The sequence below is a fragment of the Manacus candei genome, unplaced genomic scaffold, assembly GCF_025592945.1.
Source record: "Manacus candei isolate 608988 ecotype Guabito, Panama unplaced genomic scaffold, ASM2559294v1 h1tg000022l, whole genome shotgun sequence".
Taxonomy (NCBI): Eukaryota; Metazoa; Chordata; class Aves; order Passeriformes; family Pipridae; genus Manacus; species Manacus candei.
In genome coordinates this window covers 5027058-5054529 of record NW_026138070.1, presented here as the reverse complement: position 1 = coordinate 5054529, position 27472 = coordinate 5027058, and the positions used below count along the sequence as shown (strand labels likewise).

At 50.4% G+C, this 27472-nt stretch overlaps 1 protein-coding gene and 2 long non-coding RNA genes across 10 annotated transcripts in view; 1 reads left to right on the top strand and 2 right to left on the bottom strand.

Annotated features, from left to right (window-relative positions):
- Window positions 1–21421, bottom strand: part of SAMD11 (sterile alpha motif domain containing 11) — a 115829-nt gene extending 94408 nt beyond the window's left edge. Inside the window, exons 1-3 of one of the 8 annotated variants that reach the window (XM_051786298.1) lie at window positions 21363–21421; window positions 19898–20709; window positions 18314–18405 (exon numbers count right to left, since the gene is read on the bottom strand). In XM_051786298.1, coding sequence (XP_051642258.1) covers window positions 18314–18405; window positions 19898–20693 — 888 coding nt within the window. In that variant the 5' untranslated portion in view covers window positions 20694–20709; window positions 21363–21421. Of the gene's footprint in view, window positions 1–18313; window positions 18406–18883; window positions 19130–19182; window positions 19281–19897; window positions 21342–21362 lie in introns of those variants that run through there. The other 7 variants (XM_051786299.1, XM_051786300.1, XM_051786302.1 and 4 more) reach the window with 7 other exon arrangements.
- A 281-nt stretch (window positions 21422–21702) lies between these two features.
- The window catches only part of LOC127470619 (uncharacterized), a 55020-nt gene continuing 49250 nt past the window's right edge, over window positions 21703–27472 (bottom strand). Inside the window, exon 3 of the long non-coding RNA XR_007904345.1 lies at window positions 21703–21943. This is a non-coding gene — a long non-coding RNA (uncharacterized LOC127470619). The remainder of the gene's footprint in view (window positions 21944–27472) is intronic.
- On the top strand, window positions 21943–24547 carry LOC127470617 (uncharacterized). The gene is made up of 3 exons (XR_007904343.1): window positions 21943–22786; window positions 22969–23056; window positions 24054–24547. It is a non-coding gene; the product is annotated as an uncharacterized LOC127470617 (long non-coding RNA).

The window sequence follows — 27472 nt, the reverse complement described above, 5'->3', positions numbered from 1 at the left end:
TCTAATGCTCATCACCCAATCCATCTTTCATCCAATGCCACCAAATCATCCATCTATTGTACATAAAACTGCACAGACACAACTTGCCCATTTGTAAGTCTTGTAGGTTTTCTTCAGGTTTTCCTTAAGACCAAGAACTCGCTCCAGAAAAGGAGCAAGTATTTGTATTTGGAAGTTTTTGTTGATGGCAACTTTTGCAACTGACCCCAAAACACTGCACATCTGTTAAAAATCTAACTGAAGAACACAATGGTTTTAGTGTGGACACTAAAATGAGTGGAACAGCCCAGGCTGTGGCTCCTTCCCATCACAGAATGACACCTGGATGGTGCTTTACCTGGATGGTGCTGGACCTGCACTGGACCTCCTCCTGGAGGAGGGGGAATGTGGGGCTCAATAGGTGGCACTCTTCCTTCTTGAATTGATGTGTCTGGGTACTCAGAGGTGCCGGGAGAGCAAATTTAAGGCCCTGAGTTGTTATTTACTTGGTGATTTTCGGGGCCTGTTAAAATAAAAACCCCAGCCAAGCACAAGCTTTACCAATTACACTCTGTGCCAATCCTAATTATCCCCCTGCAGCTCCACCAGACACAGACTCCTCGGCAGCCACATGATCCTCTTGTGCACTGTAAGCAGCTCTGCTTTACCAGGGAGCATCTGCACTGGAGAAGTCCCTAAAAGTGAAAGTGAAATCCCACCCTGGGCACGTTTCCATCCCATCTTCCTCCTGCAGAAACCACCAGTTCCAATCCTGTCCATAATCCTGCCCTATTCCTGTCCAGGAATCCCTGTCTCCAGTTCAGGGTAAGTTCCATCCACAGGAGTTTCTCATCTCATTAGCCAAATTTGGAAAAAAATCCCACAAAAAAGATATAATGTTTTGTGCCCCGGAGCGACAGAGGACTTGTTTTCTAACCCTCTTTAGGGGCCTTCCATAGGGAATTAGTCATGGAGGTGAGTAATATCCCTGATTTGACACAGGGAGAGTGAGCAGGCACCTGACAGGTTAGCAGGAGCTGCTATATTTAGGTGCCATTAGCACACACATGTCCTCACACATTCCTACAGGCACACCCGTGTTCAGCATGTCCAGAAGGCACAGGAAGGCAGCAGGGAAAATCCAGTGCCTTCCCTGCATTTCCCAGGGAGAAGGTAAGAAGTGAGGGGATTCTCTTCTCCCTGTCTTATCCCCACCCAAGTTTAGAGCCGCTGAAATCCTGAAAGCAGAGCTGACTTTTGCTCTCTGTGATCACAGAAAGGGTCGATTCCTGTCTAGTCTGGAGAGCAAGACAAAGATTCAGATCAAATCTCACTCCAGCTCTTCTGCCTGCAAGGACCTCGTCCCACAGAGCAGCTCAGGTAACATAAAACACCTGGAGGGTTTAGCCACAGATTTTCCAATGTTTCTGATTTACTGGACACTTGCAGACTGAACTTAAATCTCCTGATGACAGGCTTGCTTTCCCTGATTAGTCCCCAGAGATTCCCGAGTCCACACACCAGCTACGACCAACGGAGCAAAGGATGGACACCAGTGGGCTGGGCTGGGACTGGGACTCTTGGAAGGTGAGCTCAGAAGGAAGAGCTGAGCAGCAGCTTGGGCAGTGGTTCCCCTCCAGACCTGGAACACACCTCTGCTGGTGTTCTCACCAGCTTCACAGCTCAGGGGGCACACAGCAAGGTCAGGGACTCGGATGTCATCCCATGCTCTGGAGGACGTCTGCAGTGGCACTGAGGATGCCCCACAATGGCATCAGATGGCCCTGCTGCACTTATGCAGAAGGCAGAGGTGTGTCAAGCATTCCTCCCTGCTCCCTCCACTTTTCCCTCAGTGCCCCTCTCCCATCAACTCCCTAAACCCAACCAAAACCCACCCCCTTCCCCCTACAGGGTCCCTGTGCTTTCACAGCTCAGTGAAAGAGAGGCCAAGCAGCACAGTCACCACCCCCAGCTGCCTGCCCTGCCCGGGGGCCTTTCATTTCCCCAAAAGCAGCCCCAGGATCCAGCCGGCCCCAGATGAGTCACCCTGCCCGTCTGGGTCCCTCCCAGGGCAGGCTGTGGGGGTGGAAGGGCTGGGGCTCCCTGCAGGCATTGCCACACAGCCCTTTTTCCTCACCCCACCCCAAAGGGAGAGCAAACAGCGACTCTCACCCAGGGAAGGGGGAGAAACACGGGGCACAGGGATGAAGGGGAGGGAAAACGAGCAGGGATTGCAGCCCAGTTGCAGTTTATCTGCTGTACTGGGATGGTACTGGTACCATCAGGGATCCCTGATGCAAACACAGCTCAACAACTGTCTTGCCAGGAATTCCCTGCAGGAGGAGGGGAGTGCAATCTCTTCCAGACAGATCTGAACTCCTTCTCTGGATTTCCCTCGCTCCAGCTCAACACAAAAGCAAAATACAAATGTCAAAGTACAGCACAGCATCACCTGAACTCCACGGTGTAGTCTCTGCACAGGCAAAACCAAACCAAACCCCAGCACAAACCCAAATTCTGACATTGGATACTCAAGAGAAACAGCCAAAATAAAGAGTTAATCAAATTAGGGTCAAAATCTTATACCCATTGGTTCTGGAGACACAAAATCAGGTCTGAAAGGCAGCTCCTAAGAACTAAATGCCCTATTAAAATAAATAGGGATCAGATGGACAAATCCCTCCAGACATTTCAGCTGGCTCTTTCTCTGCACTGTGCTGAGGCAGGTGAGTCATTCCCAAGCAGAGCAAGAGGAAAGGCCCTCCAACAGGCAGAGCTCTGGGTTTGTTTGGACACTGGGTGCCAGCTGGAACTCTTATTTTTTGATCCCCTCTGAAATCGCATTTAAAGTTGGGAAGGTAAATGAAAGGCAAGGAAAACAGTATTTAAAAATACAAGTTGAACGAACAATAATTGCAGATTCCTTCACAAAGGCTGCTAAGGTGGAATTCAGGTGGAAAGAAATTCTGGCCCCCTCGGGAAGCCACTGATCCCCGTGGCTCCTCGAGATGTTATTTGCCGAGCCCAGGAAGTCAGCTGGAAGAGAGGGATAAGGGGAAGGAGATTAGAAGAGCTCCACCTCCCCCGGAGGAGGGGACACCACACAAGAGCACCTTATTTTTCAGGGAGATCTGTTGTACTGGCACTGCTGTTGAACGACACAAGCAGTGAATATGCTTTTTAAATCAAGAACACGTAGCACGAGCTCCTGAGCTGCTGCCTCTCACCCGTTATCTCCTCCTCAGAGTTTTTATTCCTGTCTTCCCTCACCTGCCAACCTGCAGCTGCAGCACAGCTCGCCTTTTTCTTGGCAATAAAGTTATATTTTATCCTCTCTGCGAGGAAATGAAGCACAACAAGACCCAAAAGTTTGCTGAGTGCTGTGTCCTGCACTGCTGGATGGGCTGCTGTCCTTCCACGGGCAGGGAGAACTGGATGCAGGTGACAGGGAAACATGGCAAGGAGGCAGGAGAGAGCTCCTGTCTGGATCCTGACTCTGTATTCCTTGGCTCCACCACCAGCCTGGAGTCCCCAAACACAACTCCTGGTGTGCTGTATAAACAAGGAACAAACCTGGCCCCAAGATCTCTGCTGTTGAAATAAAGGCACTTGTAAAAATATCTGACAGCTCCTCCACCTCCTTGCTCCCTCCTCGCTAATTTTATTGCAAGTGCAACAGTGGGTATTTCGTGCAGTGAAACAGTTTCTTCTGAGCCATGTTTGCAACTGCTCTGTTATTTCCTTCTGGGTTTCGGTCAGCATTTCTGGGGCCTCAAAAACATACATATGTATTTTTTTAAATTAATTACTCATAACACCCTTGTCACCTCATGCAGCAGAAAGGGGCTATGCTTGACCTTTAGGCAACAGGAAGGGAGCTCACCCTGCACTCTGCAGCAGCAGCTCTCTGCAGCCTATGAAGGGCTAATTCAGCAGTAACAGGGAAAGAGAATTATTTCAAATACATTTCAGGCTGCTTTGGACAGGAGTGCTTCATCAAAGCTGGGGAAATGCTGTCATTGGGCCTTTTGGCTTCCACCTGTAAAGAACTTAAACTTGCTGGGTGTGCAAAGGGGCTGCAAAGTCCTATGGGGGGTGTGGGTCAGATGTGCCAAAAAAATAATAACCAGTATAATGTTATTTCTATAATTCTACTGATAACCATGGTCAGGGGAGAGAGGGCTGGAGGAAGCAGGAGCCAGCACACACTCTGCACCAAGCTATCCCTGCCCTGCAAGTCCCCAGCAGGTCCTTGGAGTGTTCCCTCACAGTTCCTTGCTGGCAGTAAGGGAAAGCCAAGACATGCTAATGCACATTTCCCTTCCCAACCTCGTGGGTATCCCAGTGGGATTAACACAGCATTAACTCCCACACCCTTTCTTTCATGGCTTTTGGTACACAGGGAGGAGGAGGAAAGGTCTCTTCAGGTCTTCCCTGCAGGAAGGGGCCACTACAGCAGCTCACAAAGAGGGAGAACCCCGTGAGCAAAGGTTTGGGGCCATATGAGCTGCTGACCCTCCAACCCCTGATCCCTCCTCACCTTTTCCCCTCCTTCATCTTCCCAGAAAAACTTTGGTACAAATTCTCTGCACTGCTAACCCAGGAAGGATTCTCTTAAGGCTCTTCAGCTGAGGCTCCTGAGGTTTTTTTCCTCGCCCAATTTTCTGTCCACGTGGTGGATAAGCCACGAGTTGAAGAGAGAGGGATAACTGAGATGGGCCAGAAGGGCAGTTTTGAGTTTCTGACTGTATTTTTAATTAATTGCATGGCACTTACAAGCCAATGACAGCTGTCCTATAAATCTAAAACAATTAAATAAAATAAGCATAAGCTAAATAATAGTTTTGTATGTGCCATGCATATTTAAATACCCAAATCACGAGTGTGATATTAATAAAGTGTATCAAAGTTCACACTGACATAAACCAGATTTATTGGGCTATATATATAGTACAGCTGGGCCTTATATATATAGCATCACAGAGGTGGCAAAAGCAATAAAAACCTAATCTGTTTGTAGGCAAGCAGCCACCATCGTGTTTGATGGGTTCACACAGGCACAAAAAACTCAAAACCCAGCTTTATTTCCTCAATTTCAAAGATCTAATGAGCTCTCTGCATATGACAGCTCAGGTCCTTCTCCCCCACAACTGACACCATTCCCCACATCTTCACTCAGAAACCATTTCAGCCTTCAGCCAGCCCTGAGATGCTCTAATTTATGCCACAGAACAACAACAAAAAAATGCCCTCAGCAGCCACTGAAGAGCTGTATAAAAGGAAGAATTTTCCTTTTCCACCTTCTCCAGCCTGTTAGGGTGGGTTCATCCTGATTCAGGGCCCTCAGACCAGCCCAACTGATCACACCAAAGTGCTGCCACTGCAGAGCTTCTCTTTTTGGTCAGTCTTTGCTGACAGGTCAGGACTGAGTGATCTGTGGAGACTGAGCATCCCTTCTGCTCCCTGGGAATCCCTCCTGGCCAGGGAAGTGGAGAAGGTGCTCCTGGGGCCGACACAAGAGAGGGCTGAGGATAAACAGGGCAGCTACTAAAAAGGGAATGGAGCCTCAGGGGCTGTGACACGGGGGGAACTCCATTTCCAGGTGTTTCCCTGGATGACAAGGGGTCATTTCCTCTCCTCTCCTCATCATCCACTTCTCTCTCATCTATTTTTAAAACAGGAGGTTTCATTTTAAGGGAAAATAACGCAGCACCCAAAATTGGTCCCTCTCTGGGATTAACAACACAGCCCTTACTCCAAAGCCCAGCCCACCTAACGCTGCATTGCAAGAGCAGCCAAAAAAGCCCCAAGAAAACACACACTGAAATGCCAGCACGTTTCCCAGCACTCTGTGGAGCAGCCTGGGTGATGCCACACATCTTTTTCAGCTCTAATTACCAGGATTCTCTGATCAAGGCACAATTATTTGCTGATCAAGGGTATTATTGATTCTAACCCGTTGGCCTACTGGGATCAGTCTGAATGACACGGCAGACCCCGACAGATTAAATACTGTCAGAACATTCCAGGGAAGCTCTGAGGGAAGATTCTCTTCCTGTTACTGCCTCAGCATATGTCAAGTTTCACAGCTCGTAGGATATCAAGATGTTTTGTGCCAGGCAGGGCTAACAGCACAGCATCTCAGTGCCAGCCAGAGCTGGGGAGGGTTCTCTCTGCAGAGGGATGCAAGAGTGAAGAGGGAGGTGGACAAGAGGGTATTTCCTGTAACAGTCCTTCTGGTAAGCAGTGAAGGTGAGGGTTCCAGATGTGCCACGTGCCCACCTCTTCTCCTGTGCTGACATCCTTCCAAGAGGATTCAAGGCACACACCGAAGGAAGGGGGATGTGGCTGTTTAAGGAGGTGCAGCTTTGACAGAACACACGTGAGAACATCTTTAGGCAGCTCAGATCCCACCTCGCTTCGTAATCTGGCAGCAGACTGGGAGGATCAGGAGAAAACCGAAGCAGTCAGACGAGAGAGCAAACTGGAAGAGCATGGAGGTGGGGGAAAGGCTTGGCCCTCACGAGAAAGCCACAGAGGTCATTTGTTTGCAGCCCAGCACATCTATTCATTACCCAAACCCACAAGCCAGGGCTGGCAAGGAGCAAACACCACGTGGAGAGGATGGAGAGGAAGCAGCGTTCCCTCCGCAGAGGCACCTCCAGCTGCTCCACACACCGGGTTTCTGATCAAACCAGCACTGAACAGGAGGCAAAAAGGCAGAAATCCCACTGGAGGCATGAAGCAAATCCTAGGGAGTGACAGGCTTTAAGCCAGTTGGATATTCCATCAGCACAACATGAAGGGCCTCTGTGGTGGGGAAGGCCCGTCCTTCCCCACCCACCAGGGAGATTTTAATCTTCAGTAATTGCACGTGTGCTTTTAACAATGCCTTCATTCATGGGAGAACTCCAAACTGGTTTGTAAACTGGCAGGAGGCAATAATGGTGTCGACCCATTATCAGGTGGGAAGGGTAGAACCACCAGAAATGCTGAAAAAATAAGAATATTCAACAAATATTTTTATTTCTGTGCCGGGAGAAAAGGCCAGCCCTGACATGGTATGGATATGAAATACTTTTCAATCCAGCAGTGAATTAGGAGGCTCCCAAACAGAAACTTCTTAAGTGATAATAGATTTAAATCAGCAGATTTAGATAAGTTGCTCTCAAAGACTTTCGGAATAGTTATCCCGGGATGTTCTCCAGAGTCTTCACTCAAGATTTTTATTGAGCCTCAGAACAATGAGGAAATACAAAGTAAACAGGAAAACACGGCACTGTGACTGGATTTTAAAAAGCATAAGCAGACTAATCCAAGGAATTTTATAACCCCCAGGAGAAATAATGAAATAGAGGAACTGGACGAGTCATAATAAATTAACGGAGGGTGATATAATTTATGCAAATTAAAGCTTGTTAATGGAAAAGATGTTAAACTAATATATCTTTTTTGCTGAGACAATGGCACCAGGGTAATGTGCTTAGATTTCTGCAAGGTGTTTGATCCTTCACCACCACACAACTTTGTGAGTGAGAAATAAGAGAGAGAAATAAGTGAGAAATCAGACCTCCTGTATCTCATGTACCAAGACTGGGCTAGTGGAAGGTGTCCCTGCCCATGGCAGGGGGTTGGAATGAGATGAGCTTTAAGGTCCCCTCCCACCCAAACCATTCTGTGATTCTGTGATTCTAAAAACACTCCATCACCAACCTGTCCTGTTGTCCTGCTGGTGAGGGTGGATTTAGACACGGTGCAGATCTATTTAGAGTTTGGTCTTAAGACACAGGACTCGCACACAAACATTTTTCAGCCTCCTCTTTCCTTCCCTCTCTCCCACTTTGTTGCATGGAAGTGTTTCCTTGTGATATGAGGGGGGGGAAATTAGTTTTTGCTCTTGCTTCCAGAGCTTGGTATGAAAAGCAGTCCAGAGGGTTAGAGGAGTCCCACCACAACAAAAAATGACTCTCAAGATGCAAGTTTTTCAGCATCAAGCAGCTCAAGGCAAAGCACAGTAACTTAGAGAGCACATAATTTCAAATATCCTTTGCACGTGCTTTTTTTTTCCCCCCCCAGATTCTATGGTGATTTAAAGACAACAGCAGAGACATCAAAGGGAGAACTAAATCCTCCCAAAGCAAGGATGATTTTTGCCCTCTGCACACACCAGGGGACAGAAATATTTACCAGCCTCATAGAATTACTGAATTTACTTCTGAGAGACCCATCACAGCCAGGTGAGACTTCAAAAAACCAGATCCATGCTGCTGACACAAACTAGTCCAGATCCACAGACCTGGATGACCAGCTCATAAATTTCAAGCAAAAAAAAAAAAAATGTTTTAAGGCATCACATTGTTAATTTGGGGCTTGAAAAACCAAATGCATTACATTTTAATTCAGAATTAAAAGCATCCTGATAAAGAGTAGCCAGGCTCAGTCTGGATGGGCTGCTCCTTGTCTGCTTTGAGAGCACAGCACACTGGGCCTGCAAAACCCTCAGCAGTGCTGTTTGGGACAGCAGCAGCAGCACCACCACCACCACAAAAAATACATATATATAAAAATAAAATATATAAATATATTATATATATAATTATATATATTATATATATTATATATATTATATATATTATATATATAATTATATCTATTATACATATTACATATATATTATACTTTATATAGATTATATTATAAATAAATATATATAGAAATAAATTAGCCCCCTGAAAGAGCCACTGTAGCTTGCTAAGAAATAAAACTGCTTAAAGGACAGAACACCCCACATTTTCCATGCTCTGCTGGGTGTCCTCTGGTGCACACCAGATTTTGACACAAGCTATGCCAGTCTAAAGACGAAAAAGAAGTCAACAAGAGTTAAAGGGATGTAAATCTTGCCTGACTGTGATCAAAGGCCATCCTTATTTTAACCCACATTTACTTTAGGTCTCAATTCCACTGCAGCTAAGCAGGAACGTGCCAGGGCCATGGATGAGGTCCCAACAGTTTTAGGCATGGAATACACAAGGAACAAAAAAACTACCCAGCCATTCACAACATACAACTCATTTTCATTCTTTTAACTGGCTTTAAAACACTGTAAAATACTCCAGACTAATGGGGTACAGTGTTTAAGTAACCCCAGTATTGTAAACTCCAGTGCACTGAAGCATCACTGAAGAACCTTGCTGTGCCTTCCTCTGTAAGTTTACTTTGGGGTTAAGTGGGTGAATCATGAGGGGGAAATAAAAGAGGAATTGATATCACAGTCCTCTCTGGGGGGAAAAAAAAAACACAGAAAAAAATAAAAACTGTAAAAAGGCAGGTCTGTGTGGTTCACCCCGTGTCACAGAAAAAAAGAGATCTCAAGGATCACAGCTGTGCTGAACGGTGGGAAAAGTTATTGATCTAAAAGAATTCATTTTTACTATAAGGGCTGGTACTTTTACTTATTTAATAAAGGTCTGGCGTCAAATCACTGTGAATTTCAGGATTATCTAATTCTATCTAATCTCATTCAATCACTGATGCTCCAGACTGTAGCAGAAAGGAATGCTTGCCCTTTCCTGTCTTCAGGGGCCATCTCTGGTTGCCCTGGCAACACAGCAAAAGCAGCTTCCACAGAGCCAAGTACCACCTATCACATCCATCTCTGGATAAAAAGGAAGGATGGGGTTGCAAGGGAGTTTTTGCAATTTGATGGGCAGAGATGGGCAGAGCAGCAGCCACCACTGGGGTGGGATGTGCTCCCCACTCCTGAATTAGCACTGCCCCAGAGGCTGGGTGATAAATGCAAGGGTAAGACACTCCCAGGACTCCACTGGCAGAGCACTCTGCTGGCCTTCAGAAGGAAAAGTTTTATACTGAGAAGCTGTGGTGATTAACAGGCCTGAGGTAAGTGAAGCCATTTAACACCCCAGAGCTGATTTCTGAATTACCTGAAACGCTCCCAGCACCCAACTGGGAACCAGCAGCCAAACACACAATATCTTTCCAGTGTCATCATTAGAAATATTTCAGATTTTGTGCTTTCTAGACCAAATGGCTGCCTCCAGTGTCTCTCCTATCACCAAAACCTCTCAAGTTTTCCTGCTTCCCAGTCCTCTGGAACTCTCATGGGGCCTTGGCTGATGTCTGTAGATGCTGCACCAAGGTGACTCTGCCTCCAGTGACCCAGCTGGTTGGCAATGCTGCTGCAAGTTTCTTTCTAGCTGAAGATATAAAAGATTAAAGAGCCTGCTTTCCATGGTTATTGAAGCTGTCCTGACATCTTAAAATGAGGGATTCGATGCACGGGAATATTTTCATACAGGTAATCAAAGAACAGGGCAAATTTGGGCTTGATGGTACTTCCCAGACTCTGTGGCTCTGTTACACATGTGCAAAATAAAGCAAAAGCTACAATTTCCACATGAACTGGAGGCAAAGTGAATGAGCAAGAACCTTTCAGTGCTTGGGAATTCCCTCCATCCATCCTTCCTCATCCTCAGACACGTTACAAGAAAATCCCTTATCAGATTATATTTATGACCCAGGGGAATGTGTAATTTCCTCTCTGTCCTCGCCCTGGTTTTGCTAAAATAACAGAGCCAAAAATAACAGAAAGGAAATGCATTGCTCCAGCAGTGCAGGTGGTGTGTACAGAAGATTCACCTTCACTCAAAGAGCAGGGGGAGAGTAAAGCCAGAGGTGCTAAAAAATGTGCTGGTTTATTTACAAAACTGCACGTGATTCCTGCAACATTAACTAACTCCTGAGGAGAGTCTTTCCTCGTCCTCAGCTGGAAAACTGAGTTTGGGACAGAGGACCCTACAAAGAGTTCTTCAGTGCCATCTGCCAGAAGTCAGGAAGGTGAGGGAGGTGAGCTTGCCCTAACAGAAAAAAAAAAAGAAAGCCCTGAAATGGTGTGAATGGTGATTCTTCAGCTGGAAAAGTGAAGAAGATGCATTTCAATATTTCAAAACACAGGAGGAAGAAGGCAGGGAACAGGGCACAGATGCCAAATGAGAACCTGCTGCGTAGCAAGATGTTTTCCAGATAATGGAAATAGAGTGGGCATAAGAGAAACAGGGTAAGACAATGCAGAAGGGGGGGGGTTGAAAGCAAAACAAACAAACAAAACCCACAAAAGCAAACAAACATGATTGATAGGAAAGGAAAAAATATAGACAAAACAATGTGATTTTGCAAGCACAATATTTTGGCCAAGTAATACTTAAATAAAAACAGAGTGGATCTCTTTTCCAAAGTCTAGGGCCAATCACAGAACTACAGAATGGTTTAGGATGGAAGGGACCTTAAAGCACATGTCATTTCACCCCCTGCAGGTGACAGGGACAGCTCCCAGGTTGCTCCAAGCCCTGTCCAACCTGGCCTTGAACACCTCCAATAGGTTTCCAGTAGGAAACTGCTCCTCTGCTCTCCCTGTCCCATAACTGAACCACAACAAGCCATCTGAAAAGTTCATCATCCCCACGGACTCGAACTGGTTGGCAGTTTTAAATGAACCAAGTTTCTGAGGGAGTTAATCCTGCTCTTCAGTCACCCTGGCCATTCAGATCCCGTGCTCACTGAAGGCATTTGCCACCAGGCTCCAAATTAGCACTGCTCTCTTTGAATAAGGCCAGAAAGTTTGGACACAGACCACTGCAAATTAAAACCAGGTGTCTGTGCCCTGAAGCAGCAGAGACAGCCCTAAGCAGTTTAATGACATCTCTAAATAATTTTGACAGCAAAATTATTTATCCTATGTCACCTTTACACTGCCCTTGACATGGTGCTAACAAGATGATGTTGCTTTCCCTGCTCCTATATATTTATTTGTCTGTCTTTCTTCCCATGCTTCACTTTCTTTTCCTCAGAGCAGGAGGTTTTCTAGACCTGATGCAGCACAGCACCAACCACCAGGCAAGGAGTTCTGGCTGCAGCTGCTGATTTCGTGGGTCAAACTTAATCCCAGAGGGGCTGAGGGCTCAGAAACTTCCTCTTCCTACAGCAGAGCCCACCAGAGAACAGGATTCCTCAGTGCCAGACATGACACTTGTCTGTGGGGTGAGGAAACCCCCTCTGCAGCCTTTATGGAATCCCAGGAGGAAATCTGCTCGCTCCAAGCAGGATCCCTCACACACACACCAACCTCAGCACGAATATTCTTTCAGAGCTTGGCCTGTTATCCACAAACACTGAACTCACACACATCATACAAGACCTTTTGCCTCCAGTGTCTCATCGCTGCTCTCTGCAACAGCAGAAATGTTCACCACAGCTCTTGCACGAGGACAAACCTCCCCCACTTGGAACTCCTTGAAGCCCATTGTAAGATAAAATTATTTTCCTAAGCCACAGCTGCTCGTACATCTCTGCTGCTCACTCACAAGGCTGCAATCCAATTAATATTTTCCTTTCCAGAGGGTATTTAATAATCCACAAAATTAAATCCTTCAGTATTGTGCTGGCACCCTTGGTGCCATTGATCTGGGTTTGTTTTGCCTCTGTGTGAAACAATAACCAGCCCTTTTATGGGTGCAACCCCCGTCCTCCAAACCTCTGACAGTGGGCACCACGCAACTGCCACGTGCCCTGCTCAGGAGCAGAGTTTTTGAGGACCATGAGGAATAATTTCCAGAGCAGAACACATTTAGGAGCACCTCTCATTGCCACACTGATTCTCCGTTCAAGCTGCCAGTTCTCCCCTGGAAATCCCCTTTTGGTGAAGCGCTCTATGACCCAAAACCAGTTGATTTTAAGGACTCTCCTGTGAAAGAGAGAAGCTGACACACGTTTTCCCACTGTCCTCAGATCACAAAGCCCTGCAAGCTGAGGCTGTGGACTCAAACTCAACACCTCTTCCCCATCCCTGCATGGGATGTGTGAGCCTCTCACCCCATTTAAGACCATGACACACCTTATCTCCAGTTTCTCCCTAAAGGTGAAATCTGACAGATTTTGAAGAAACTTTTGTTGAGAATTCAAGTTCAATTCCCAAGTCTGCAGTGCAGCACACACACACTAAAAATCACCTGAGCCAAGTCCATTAAAAAGCAAAACAGAAGGAAAAAACCCCACAAACAAAAAAAAGCCCAACCAACTCAAAAACCTCCAACAAACACTAACCCAAACTAAAATGTGCTGGATTAAAAGCAACAAGCCAAATCAGCATGAAACCACAAATAAAAATCAACAGACTGTGCCAAAGACCTTGGGGGGATAAAGAGGTTTATAAGTCTGCTTTACAGAGGGGCTTTTTCCACATTCATAAGGCAGCCCCCCGGGACACAAAGGCAAAGTTATGAAAACAGTCCCCTTCACATAAACCCCAACGTTCTCCAGCTCCAATCCTTAAACCCACAGCAGCTCAAAAATGAACCTAAATCTAATCTGTTCCATTAACAGTGAAATTTCAGAATTAATCCTGACTCTACAGGCAGCCAACTCAGTTCTCCAGCAGGCAAAGTCCTCTTCTCATAGGAAAGTTCTCATGAGAGACTCATGTCCAGCGTGAGAGACTCCCCTTTTGGGCCAGTCTCTGAATTTGGGTCCCACCACACAGGGTCAACTCAGTAGCCCAAGGATCTCCCTTCTCTGCCCCTGTGCAGCTCCTGGCTCTCCAGGAAACCTGTGGAACAGCCAGGACAGTATCCCTGGGGAAGGGCAGTGAGTGGAGCTGCAGCCAGAGCCAAACAGCACGAGTGACACAAAGCCACGGGCTGGGGGTGACACAGAGCTGCCTTCCACCCCTGCACCTCAAAACAGGGAACAGGAGAATGCTCAGAAACCTTGGAGCTAAATAACAAGAGATTTAGCTGTTTACTGGCATTCAGTTTTATTAGAAGTAAGCAGACAGTTACTTTTTCCATCCCTGACAAAGTCTTGGACTAACGCCTTAACCTCGGGGCATCAAACGAAAACAACAACGACGATGACGAAGAGCAAAAAAGCAGCAAATAAATCACATATAAACCAAACCAAGAGCAAAACACAGCCCCAGTAAGCAAATGAATTACCATTGTCAGTGACTGAGTTATGCACAACCACCATGTGTCTCAGCATGCGACGAAGGAGATGGGACAAAAACTAAACATCCCTCTGTAGTAGTTTTTGTTTTGTTTGAATAGGGCCGTGTCACAATAGCTTTGGGGAACCCGGCCTTCCCTCATTCACCTGTGACCTGAACCTTGAACTTCAACATGGGCCACCTTTCAAACTGACACCCTGTCCAAGAACAGATGGGAAAAGAGGATAAGGAGCAGACAATGTCCAGTCAGTCCTAACTCACTTTTAGAGGCAGCACTACTAGAATGCAAACACAGTAAAGGGTCGCACACAGTCTGATGGGGGAAACAATCAAATGCCTTTCTGTTGCTATCCTAGATATCCAATGCTGGACTTCACAAATCTAAGTTATTTTCATTTAGCAATAAACATTTTAGAGCTGTTCCCCCTCCCTCCGGCTATAAAAGCCCACTGTCACTTTAAAGACCAGCCCTGGCTGTGGGTTGAAAGCAGAGATGGAGAGAATGCACGAGTGGTATTCAAACTTCGATGGGGCAGAGGGAACCCTGGGGGGAATGGGCTTCACCAGAATAGACTGGAATCCATCCAGGGCTCCAAACAAGACAAACTGCCCAGAACTGACAAGCACAAATTTGGGGGGAAGACCCCTAGTTCACATCTGACAACTCAACTTCGTGAATGTTTGGTATCCTGTGCTTCTGCAAAACTGAAGGGACCCAGACCTGTGCCATTCCTGCCCTCCAGATCTGAAAACCTTCTGTGCAAAGGCCGGGGCACAAAGCAGAGGGGCAGACACCGCCTCCCCCATCTGACAACTTACTGCGTGAACGCTTGGCATCCTTTGCCTCTGCAACACTGAAGGGACCCAGACCTGTGCCATTCTTCCCTTTCTGACCTGAAAAGCCTCTGTGCAGAGGCTGGGGCACAAAGCCCGGGGGCAGACACCGCTTCCTCCATCGCTGTGTGACCCAAAGGATAGGGCACAAAGCCCCAGGGGCAGACACCGCTTCCTCCATCGCTGTGTGACCCAAAGGATAGGGCACAAAGCCCGGGGGGCACACACCGCTTCCCCCATCGCTGTGTGACCCAAAGGATAGGGCACAAAGCCCCAGGGGCAGACACCGCTTCCCCCATCGCTGCGTGACCGCAAGGACGCCTCTGCCCTTCCACCCTCCAGCGCGCAGGGGATGCCCTCCCCATCCTCCCGCACTCCCGCGGGTGCTCTCCCCGCATCCCCCACGGCTCGGCGCGACCCTGCGGGGCCCTCCTGCATCCCTCCGCCCTGCTCCCCCTCGCCTTCCCCCCGCTGATTGATGGATGCCGGCGCGGGGGCGGCCGCGGCCCGGGGGGAGGAGGCGCCAGGGCGGCCGGCGCGACGCGGCCGCTCTCTCTGCCCCCCCTCCTCTCTCCCCTGAGCCTCGCAGGAAACCGGCGGTCGGTGGCGGAGCGGGGCCCGGCGCCGGCCCCTGTCTGCAGCTGCGGCAGCAAACGAGCTGCGACGGGGCGGCGGGGGGCGGGCGCCGCTCCCCCGGCACCGCCGGCACCGCGGCCGGGGCGCGGGCACGGGCGGGGGGGACGCGGCGCCAGCCCCGGGCAGGGATGGAGGGGGCACCGCGCTCGGCTGCCCTGCGGGGACCCCGCGCAGCGGGGGAGGAGCCCAGCCCTCGGGGGGAGCCCAGCCCTCGGGGGGAGCCCAGCCCTCGGGGGGAGCTCAGCCCTCGGGGGGAGCCGTGCCCTCGGGGGGAGCCCAGCCCTCGGGGGCAGCTCAGCCCTCGGGGGGAGCCGTGCCCTCGGGGGGAGCCCAGCCCTCGGGGGGAGCCGTGCCCTCGGGGGGAGCCCAGCCCTCGGGGGGAGCTCAGCCCTCGGGGGGAGCCGTGCCCTCGGGGGGAGCCGTGCCCTCGGGGGCAGCTCAGCCCTCGGGGGGAGCCGTGCCCGGCTCGGCTCCGGCTCCTGCCAGCGCGGGGTTGGGGCACGACGCGGTTTCCCTTCACGGACAGACCGGTCCTCTCTCCTCTCAGCCTTAGACGGAGAGCCAGGCAGGGCCTCTGAGCCATCGATGCGGGGATTAAGAGCCCCTGCTATTCCCGCCTGGCTGGGATACACTGGATGTCACCTTTCCTAAAGGAAGATCCGGGCTCAGCCCTTGGAGCGCTCCCTTTGCTGCCTGCGGTGAGCAAACAGGGAGAGGGGCAGACGCCTGCAAGCAGCTGGGCTTGCCCCCCTTCCATAGGCAGGGCTTGAGTTTTCCTGGCCTATTCCCGCTGTCCAACCGGCTGCAGGCAGGATCGGCTCCCCACCTCCACACCCCCATGGGATAACACAGCAGCACAAGGACCAGGCATTGCAAATTTCAACTGACCGACACTATAAAATATAAAGGATTTCTGCACTGGAGGAGAATCAGCCCTTTGATCTCAGCGGTGCTTGACTGGGTGATCACTAAATGGGGAAAGGGAAACTGTGCCCGATTTTTAATCCTCCTCCTTGTGTGACTGTTAGGAATGTGTGGTGCACGTAGCTACGACGAGGCACTAGCGAAATATTTCAGGTTCAATAAGTGGAACTGTCCTTTGGTCAGATAACGTGTTCTAATTACAGCACAGAAAGGGCAGCGAGCACTGACAAAAAAGAGTTCTGATGAAAGTCCTCACTGGGGTTTGGCCTTGCTGTGCAAATTCTGACATCAAAACCCCCTTCCAGCTGGGGAAGCAGCGGGAGGCAAGTCCAGAAAGATTTATTTCTCCTTTCCCAAAACTACACCAACCTCTTTTTTCCTCTATCTGAACCTCTCAAATTCAGTTCTAAAAGTCTACCAGACACTTGTTCCATGCAGAGCTGCCTTCCCACCGGGAAATGCACAGATCCCTGCACAGCTACTAAAAATGCTGCTGCTAGGAAAGCGTAGTATGGCCTTTGGGCTACCAACTAATGCAACTTAGTAGTCAAAAAGTGACCAGCAGACAGTGTCACCTGGCCAGACACTTCTCAACACCATCACAACTGTGGCACATCCCTTTGGTCTGCCAGTTGTTGGCTCTGATCCACAGGATTGGTAACCAAAGCACATGCCAAGCTCCAAGCTGGAGGAAGCTGATCACACCCCAGCACACACCTTGCCCCATCAACCCAGAGGAACTTGCAAGAGCCAGGTTTTTCAGTCCACCTGATTTAAAACACCACGACAATGGTGCAGCAGAACCAGTCCCCGTGAGCCCGATGGGACCTGCTGCTGCACAACGCACAGGCAAGACACCCTCACATTTAATTTATGTGACTGATCATTGTTCTGAGCCCCTTCCCATGGGAATGTGGATATAACCATGCATACACAGAGATATTACCCAGGAACGATACAAACTCACAATTCTATCTGTCGTGCCAAACCACGACAGAGATCTGATGCCAAAGAAGCAATAAAAAAATTTAAAAAAAGGTTGATTTCAGTGAGTAAAAGTACGAAAATTTCCAGCTGTATCTGTTTCCACAGTGCTACTGGCAGTGTTGTTCTTTCAGACCAAGACCTGCTTTACCAAACTTTACCTGCTTCACCAAACCAACAGCTTCGCCCTCCTGTTTAGATATTATTGTACTTTATGGTTATTTTTATACATGATGAACTCTTTTAAAGCCTTACTTTACTATGATTTCAGTAGCTTTTTATATATAGCATCAACATCTTTTCCATGAAAATGCTGATGAGAGATTTTCAAAGTCTCAGGATAAAGGCAAGACAGCAGAATACACAAGGAACTCAAAAGCTGGGAAGAAAAGATCTCTAAAAGCCATAACTGTGACCCGTGACATGAATGTTGTTCAAGTTGTAAGCATTTAAGATGAGCTTGTTTTCCTCATTAAGTTCATCTAACCAAATTCACTGATGGTTTGTAAACTGTGGCTGTTCTGACTCTGACACGTGGGTGCAATTACAATTCCCTTTCGCTTTATTTAGCCATTTTTACACCTCTGCACAATACACAAAAATGAAGGGGTGGGAATAAGGAAGAGGCTCCTGAACGATTTGCCTTTGCGCACAGACAGCTCCCCCTGAAAACCAAAAAAATCACGCCGTGTGCTGCTTCCTTTAGGTCAAACACTGCTCTTCCCATCTGCTCTGCTTCCAAACTCCTCTCCTGCTCGCCTCTCCCTAGACTGCAGGAACCCTCACAGTGTAAGCAGGGCTCTGGCAGACTCGATGACCCTCAGAGATCACGGTTTCATGATCACAGAAGCAAAGAGATTTATTTTTTTTTTAAAGGGAAGGAGGCAGAGGAGAGGGAAGATGTCTTAGCTAAAGCACATAGTTTAACAATAATCTTACCACTGGAGACGAAATTCGACACCCAGGGCAATCACAGATTGGAGGATGTACCTGTAAGATTCCTTTGGACATAAGAGTCTTCAAACTTTTCCCTATATGCAGAGGAGAAGAAAAAGCAGAAGAAGAAGAAAAAGGATCAGCACGTTTATAAAAGGAAAGTATTTAGGGAAAGGGGGGAATAGGGAGGGGGGGTGCACGCGTCTGCTTCCCTATACACACCCCTCCCCTCGCCTGCCTACCAGCACCCACCCCCGCCTGCCGCTTCATCCAACTTTCTCCCCCGCAGGTACCCGCGGAGGGAAGGAAGCACCGGCGCAGCCCTCGGCAGCCGCTGCCTGTCCTTGGTGCCAGCGCTCCCGCAGCCCGGCAGAGCCGCGGCAGGAGGAGCTCCCGCACAGCCAGGGCAGAGCCGCGGCAGGAGGAGCTCCCACAGCCCGGCAGAGCCGCGGCCAAGCCCCCGCAGGCTGCGCGCTGCCCACGCACCCGGGGCACGGCCGGGCGAGCGGGGCAGCCCACGCGGCGCCTCCCCGCTGCTCCTCTGTCCACTGCGCCTCAGTCCTCCTGACTCACCCCAGAGGAATTGAGCTTTTCCCGAAGGCAGCAGGAACCCCAGTAATAAAAGAAACGGGAGCGATGCGCACGGGAGCCCCGGCAATTAGCGCGGCGGCCCGAAGCGATGCCCCGGCGCTCTGGCGATCAATAACCCAGGCGAGGTGTCAGTCACCTCCTAATCGCTCCTCAGCCCCCCAGGGCTGACACCTCCGGGTCTCAGAGCTCATTACGTGCCGCATCGGCTCCGCTCTCTCCCCGCCCGCCCCCGCTGCTCCCCCCGGAGCCCCCCGCTCCTCCGCCGGGGCCCCGCTCTCCACCTGCCGCCCGCACCAGCAGCTCCGCCGCGGTGCCGGGACTGCGGCGCCGGCTCGGGCGGGCGGGGAGGGGAGGGAGGGAGGCAGGGCAGGCGCCCGTCAGCAGCCGCCGGCGCCGCGGAGGTCCCGCACCACCCAGCTGCGAGGGGAACACCCCCTCCGCCCCGCCCGCCGCCCCGCCGGTGCCTGGCCGGGGCTGCGCTGCCGCTCCCCGCGGCGCCGGCTCTGCCCGACACCGCCGCCGCCGACACCGCCGGGGGCTCGCAGGGGCGGGCGACCACCCCCGCGGGGCGCCGAGCCCCCCCGAGAGCCCCCGCAGCCCGCGGTCCGCCCGCTGTTCAAACCTCCGCCCGCGCGGAATGAAACTTCTCTCCAGCAAGAGAGGAGCCCCCCCCCCCCCCCCAAAATCAACGCTCAGCCTTCCTCACGCACCCTCCACTCACCCCCCCACCCCTAAAAAAAAAAGGAACTATTCCCAAATCCCCCGGAAAACTTGGCCGGTCGCGGGGCGCGGGGATCCGGCGGAGAGGGGCCGGGGGTGCGCGGGGGAGGGGGGCACGGCCGCAGGGGATCAGGGCTCAGCTCTCCCCGTGCGGGCGCTAATAGCCGGTAAGCTCCCCCTCGGATCCCGCTCCCCGAGCGCGGGGGCGAGAGGGAGGATGCTGAGGAAGAGCGGAGCGGCGCGGGGACCCCGGCACACGCCGAGCGGTGCCTTTACCTTTGTGCCTGATGCTGCGCTTCCAGTCCTTGGCCGTCTCCCTGCCGCTGACAAACTGGAACTCGTTGGGGGTGAGCCACTCTCCCCGGTACCGGATAGAGGGTCCTTTGCTCCCCTGGCACAACTTATTGATGTAGAGCAGCGCCTTGTTCTCCCCGCACTCCACCTCGATGCAAGGCTCTCCGTTGTCAAAGAAGGGCTGGAAATCCGGGATGGAGGAAAACCTCTCCAGCATCAGGTCCTCGGGGAGGTGGTGGGGGTGGTGCGGGTGGTGCGGGTGGGGGTGGTGGGTCTCGTGGAAGCCCAGGTACGCGCGGTGGGCAAAGATCTGGTCGTAAGCCGGCGGGTGCGGGGTGACCACCGGAATGGCAGCGGCGGCCAGAGGGGCGAGATAGTCAGGTAAGGTTTCCATGGGCTGGTTAAAAGCTGCCAGGGCCATCTCTTCCCTGTCAAGTCGCTCCTTCTTGATAGCAGGCATGGTGCTGCTGCGCTCCCCGTGCGCCCTCGTCTCTCCAAAGCACAGTGGCTCTAATGTCTCCGGTTCAACTTGCCCCCGCTCTGGCTGGAGTTTGGATGAAATGCGCCAGCAGCAGCAGCAGCAGCAACACAAGCACCTTTGGCGCTCGGGTGCCGGAGGTGGCTGGTATCCCCCGGAGCAGCCCGCTAACAAATCTCCTGGGCTGGCTCCCCAGCAGAGCTGTCTGGGATCCCTCTCCCACGGAGAGGCTAATGTACCGTAGACCCGGGAGCTGCTGTGTGGCTCGCAGATCTGCCCCTCCGGACTAATACCTGACATCTCGGAGAGGTCTCTGCTGCCGTAGACATTATTTTGGTTTAAAAAAAAAAAAAAAAAAAAAAGAGCTTATTGATTCCCCTAGATCGACCCACCTTCTCACCAGGCTGGAGGGTTCCCCGCCGCCCACCCAGAGCCCCCCTTTCACCCTCCCTCCCCCGCCGCTTCCTTTAAACTGACACCTGGTTTATTTATTTATATGCAATAATTAAAATTAAACGCTGCGCCCCCGCCGCCGCCCCGCGACCCCTCCCCGCCCCGCCGGCGCCCGCCGGGAGGACGGAGCCCCGGCCGGTGCCGGCTCTGCCCGCGGGGCTCCAGACACCCGGGCGGCGGCGGCGAACTTTCCCCGGGGCCGCCCACCTTCACCTGCGCGGTGCGGACTCGCCCCGCTCCCACCGAAGCCTTTTATGATCCCCCGCGAGTGGGTTATTTAATTTCCACTCCTGCGCGAGATTTTAAGAAACGTGGTGTTACGCTCCGTATCTCTCTGTATATACACACAGATAGATAGATAGATAGATAGATAGATCTCTACACGCGCGCAGACACACAGACATCTACGGTGACATCCCCGCCGGCTCTGCGCTCCCCACAACGCTGCCCCCAGCCCCAAAAGCCGGCGCTGTGCCGGGCGGGCCCCCCCCTCCCCCGCCCCGAGCCGGGACAGACACGTATTGATCTGTGCTCAGAAGTCACCGCACAGTTCGGAGACTCTGACCAAACAAGATTTCCCTCCGCCGCCGCCGCCGCCGCTTCTCTAACTTGGCCCATTTAAACAGCAGAGGCGCTTTGGAAGCGCCGCGCCGGCGGCAGCGAGGGGGGTGAGCGACGGACGGCGGGGCCAGCGCCGGCTGCCGCCAGCCCGGGGGGGACCCGGGGCTCCCCCGGCCCCGGAGGGGACGCGGACACCCTCCCGCATGCTGCCCATCCCTCCGCATCCCCGGGGACCCTCCCCGTGCAGGAATACCCGCTGCTCGCTCTCCCGGGCAGCCTCCCGTTGTGCTGTACCTTGGGAAGGCAGGCTGCATCCTTCTCATTCCCGTGTAGGGATGGAGCCAGGCTTGGGAGACACGGCGTAAATTTGTTTTCCATCACATGCCGTGGCACGAGGTCCGTGTGAAGCTGCCCCGAGAGGACGACGCGGCCCAAAATTAAGTTGTGCGGTTGTTACAGAGATTCGTCACGTCACCAAGATGGAGTTCCCTGCCTTTGGATGCTGAGTAGGATCGACTGGGCAGGAAGAATCCTACCTAGAAGGGAAATAAAAATAAATTATCCCCTTAAACGCAGGGCAAGAAAAATGGCCCGCAAGTCTTACCAGGTGGCAAAACTGTGAGAGTTCTGTGTGAGCTCTGTCTCAGAGTTCCCAGAACAACAAAAAGTTCTCAGCTTGGCCCCAAGCTGTGTCTCATGAGTTGCCTGCTTACAGGGGGAGGTGGTGGCAAGTCGAACTTGCCTTCCAGACAGTGGGAAATGGATTTGCCATGTGCCAACCAGCCACTGGCAGAGCTGGCAGGGTCGTTCCTGAGCAGTAACTGCCCCTGCCACTTCAGCACCATCTCCCAGGTCATCTCCAAGCACTCACAGACCAGGAGAAGGACCACCACCTGAGTTATTTTCTGTGCCCCCCCAGCTCTCAGCTGACAGGTAACCCTCTCGTTTTACAAAAAGTCCACTAATGGACCACTTTTGGGACACAGTTACTGCTTTCCTACCAGTGAAGGCAGAGAAACTGCCTCTCTGGGGTTCAGCAGATCTGGGAATGGAATCTAAGCCCCAAACCTCAATTATCTCTTGACGCTACTTGACCATGATCCTTGTTTCTTGCTTGTTTATTCTCCAGAAACACAAACTCTGGGATCCATCCTTGCTTCTTGCTGCAGTGAAGGAGGCAGATACACATAGCCATCAAACCCTCTCATTTAGGCTTTCAGGCTTAGGCTTTTATTCTTAATGCTTCTGATTGCTCAAGATTACAGGGGGAAAATCACTTTCTATTATCACCTAATGAACCAAGGAAAATGCTTGGAAGAGGCTCTGGGAGACACAGATATTCTCTGTGGAAGTGAGAGAGGATTCTGGAGGGAGCTCAGGTGAGAACTGCTCACTCTTACACACCCAGCACCTAGAACTGCACCGGGCTCTGCAGAGCCTTGAGATCTACTTCAGACTTCCCTTGACTCCATCTCCTTTGTAACTTGGCTTCACGGGCCTGATTTCTTTTCACTTGTTACAGGGGAGTAGGTATTTTTTCTCAAAGCCTTCCTTTTTACAGCCACAAGGGTTACTGTTCTTCACCTCCACTCCTAATGGCAACTTCACCTCCAAGTGTAGGGAGAGCTTGGCCACGGCCTTCTCCAAAGGTGAGTTCTCCATGATTCCTCCAGGAGTGGTCACAGGAGAGCAGGACAAGGCTGGCCTTCATCCTCCAGGAACACCTTCCTCACAGACAGGTGTTCTGGCAGAACTCCCTGAAGTTTGGGGTGTTCAAGAGGCGCAGATTCAGACTGATCCCGTCAGCACTAAAATTAATAACAAGTCCTGCCTGTAATAAAGAGCAAGAGCTGTGTCTGGATGTCTGAGTTCAGAACAGCAGAAGTCTGAAGTTGTTCAGCTCCACTCTCTCAATAGCAGAGCTTTCAGGATTAGTGTAAACAGATTCACCACTGGAGAGCAGATCAGAGAGCACTGAGCAAACCCAGGCACACGTGGCTGGAGAGAGAACCAGGAACACTTTGCAGATTCCACACCAAGGGACTGGAACAGGTTCTCAAGTCTGGGGGGCACAAATCACCAGTGTCTTCTTGCTGTGTGTCTTTCCATGGCACCCAGCAAAGTGAAAGCACGAATCTCAGTTTGCTCACAGAGGCACTACCACAGTAAACACAGTAAATGGTGATCGTTTTCCAGCATTTAGTTCTCCACTTCCGAAGAGACAATGTTGGATTGAAACAAAGCCTGTGTCTCTCAGGTCAAATGTGTCAACAACTGCAAAGAGTTACCTGTGCTGTAAAGTGCTTTCCAAGTAGAGATAATGCTTCAAGGACAGGTCTTACACTTAAGGGAGACAGATTTTCTTCTGTATTCTATCACCCTCCTACTTATCCTGGATATTCCTCCACTATTCAACCCAGAAAAGAAGGGAAAACTTCCTAAATGTAACTTGTTTACGTGTGTTTCAGTAAACCTCTGAGTTTCTGACTGAGATCAAAGGTTCTTTGAGCTGTGTTTTAAAAACTCATTGCAGATGCAGGCCCTGCCCCTTTACAGGAAAGACAGGTTGAGGCTGGGAGGAGAGAGACACCCTGGGAAATGACCAGCCTGAGTTCACAAACTGATCCAGAGCTTCTGTCTTTGCAGGAATCCAGCACAGATGCCACACGTGCCATCTCTGGCACCACTGAGCCTCTGCCTGAACTAAAGGAAGATCCAACATTCTGTCAGCACAGCTGCACCCACAGCACTGGCCTTGCTGCCCTTGTCATAGCAGGTCTGTAGCATGAGTTTCTTACAGTCCACAACCGACTATGCCAGCAAAGCTCTGTCCTGCACACTGAAACACTTCAGAGAATAAACCAGGTCTTTCAACAACTGGTGTAGTATCCCGTGAATCCAGTATCCAGTGAATTGTGGTGTTGTTCCCCCCAAAGAAGTTGGGGTGTTTAGCCTTTTAAGACTGCAAGTTAGCAGCTCCCCTCCCCACTTCCCTCTCTTTCCACAGAATTCCCTGACACTTATCACACCAGTGAGGAGAAGCAGCAACCCCTCTCCCTACCAAGTTGCTGTGCCTACCAAAACACAGGGGAGGAGACCACAGAGCCACCACACTCACGCCTTCCTCAGCCTCTTCCGCAGTCTCAGAGGACATCAGGACTGTCCAACAGCCAGGACTCACTGCTTTTTGCCTTCTATTCCTTGCCAGGTGCAGCCCAGCTCTGTGCTCCCTGCCTGGGAACACCAGTCCTGCTGCCAGAGTCCCGCTCAGCGGGACTGGGATTGAGGTAATAGCAGCCTCAGGCCAGACTGCTTCATTAGGAGAGAGGTTCTGACAGCCCAGCAGCAGGAGCAGCAGCAGGGAGGGCACAGGTGGGTGTTCAGGGGAGGAGGGTTGGGAAGGAGGACCTTGGAAAAGGCTTTGCCTCTGAAAACGAACCGCTTTCTCAGGAACTGCTGGGCTGTACTCTTGTTAATCCCACTGATTCAGAACACTGCCTTTTATTGCAGTGAAAAAGGAGCACCATGGAACTGAGGTTTTTTTGGCTTTTCTAGAAAGCAGTGTCAGGGTAGTGTGGGCTTACACATAAACCAGAGCTGATGCAGGCGTTCTGTCTGCTTCCAGGAGGATGGCCTGGGACAGTCAGTGGTGGCTTAAGAAACTCTCTTCTCATCAAACTATATTCACAAAATGCCTCTTCCAAATCACCTCCCTTACCACTGCCCTGTACAGCTTTGTGACCAGTCTAAGCAGATCAGAACTCAGAGAAATAGAGGAATTAAAACGTCTGTCGGGGAGAAAGTTTTATTTTGGAGGCAAGGGCTCCAATTCTAAACTAGCTGCTCCATTCTCCTAAATAATGAATAACTTCCCGTGCAGGGAACACACTGTTCTCTCTCCCAGCTGGTGCAGGGGTTATGCTGTGCTGTCAAACAATCACCTGGCCTGTGGCTCAGAGACCTCTGCACGCTGCTACACACGCACACTCCACAAGAAGCAGCTGAAATTAAAAGGGCACAAACCTATTTCCATTAAAACCAATGGCAGTTTTTTACTGACTTCACTCTTCAGTGTCTAGTCCCCCGTAATACAGCACGAGGTATTGCCCTTCTCTGCTAAGGTTTTGGAAAACAAGTTTAGTTACACTCAAGTGAGGCCTCCACAATGTAAAAAAAAAATCCTTTACAGAAATCACCAATGGAATCAAAAGTATCAAAGCTGCTCTTATAGTAACTGTTCTCTGACCCTTTAAGGCAAGAGCTGCCTTCTTTGCAGCTCCAGTCACTGGGCAGCTCCCATGTCCTTCTCTCTGCATTAACTACACTTCTTTGTGCATACTGCAATTAAAAATGCATCCTCCTCCCCTTTTCCTCCCTCCTCAGAGGTTATTTATTGCTAATTTGTAACCATTGTGAAATACTTGAGATATCAGAGTTGTAATGCAGAAGAAATCATCCACCAGCCTCTGTTTTTTCCTAAAGCCTTTGTGCTGCTCTGCTCCACTGCTAAGAAAAACTCCCCTGTGTCAAAAGACGCTGAAATGATGGTCAGATTGTATTCATCTAAAGCTTGGCTTTGTCCCAGCACTCCTTCCCAACTCCACTTCCCCAACTTCCTGCCTGCCTTTCCTCCTGCAATTACAGTAACAAAAAGAAACACTGAAAACCCGACTGTCCAGGAATTTGTGTGTATGGCTGGAATCTATTGCTGGGTTACGACAACGGAAAATGAGTGACCACTGAAAAGCAGATAACATCAGGTGTGCCCTCCTCACATCAAAAAATAGTCCCTTAACTCACAGGTTCACACAAACACGTGTGCACAGAGCCCCTTTTTCAGGTGAGACAGAGGAACCTTCTTAACTAATTCTCTGGAAGTGATGTGTCACAAGAGCCCAGTGCAGTCAAGGTGTGACTGCTTTTAATACGTGCTAGGAAGGTCAAATTAAAGACTAGGTAGAACCTGCCTTGACCAATTTAGGAGGTGCTGAAGTGCACACTTGCAGCTTCCAAACACCTTAATTAGAGCCAGCATATCCTAAAGTCTTTAATGCATTGGGGTATCTCTGCAGAGAGGTTTTGTGTTGTTCTAATTCTCCTGTTTTCTAGAAACTGCTCTAGTGTAGTCAGTGCCCTGGTAATGATGGGATTAGCATACACCACCTCTCCACTGGCATAACTGCACCCCACTAGGAAGCTGTGCAAATTCCTCCAGGAATTTTTCTGAACAATTATTGTTACAGCAACGGGAAGCTTTCTGTACAGACAGGCCCTGCTCAGAGCTGTGTCTGTAATGCACTTTCAGGTACAACTGCAGCAAGTGTCCACCTGCCACAGCTAAATCTCACTAAATTCAGGCTGCTGCTCTGAGGAGAGATCCCACAGGAGCTCCACCAACATGGACCTGTGTTTCTGCAGGGGATTCTCCCTGAAATTTGTGCTGCAGTGGTTTCATGGTCAATGCCAGTACAGGAAGGCAGTCACAACTTCAGCATCACTGTGACCCCAACTCTTACATGGTCCCTTTTACACATGCATCATATTTGAATAAAACATATCCAAGGACATCCCTACAGTCACAGGCATGAGCAGAGTCTCCAGTGAACTCACAGAGACAAATGCAGTTGGACATCTTTGTACTCCTCACTCGTGCCTCCATCATTCTGAGTAACTGCTGGGTCAGGACCACATGAAGGCTTGTCTTGTTTGGGTTTGGTTTAGTTTTCTTCTAAATCCCACATTCCTATAAAAACAGCTCCCTTGTTCATGTAAACTTGTTGCCATGACTACACTGCAACAGAGGGCTTTAATCAAACAGAAACTTAGACAAGGTGTAAGAAAGGGACAACAAAAACAAAACAAAGGGAATTTCAAAATAAAAAACCTGTAAATAAGTCGTTTACACATTTGAACCTTATGGTGATTTGAGTTTCTTGGAGAAGAGCAACTTTTCTGCTCCTTCACAGCCATCACAGTGTGCTTGTGGGCAGAGAAGCTGCTGCTGCAACTATTTACCACCAAGTTTTATTTGTTTGTCAGGCTTCCAGACTTGAACTTTTCTACAT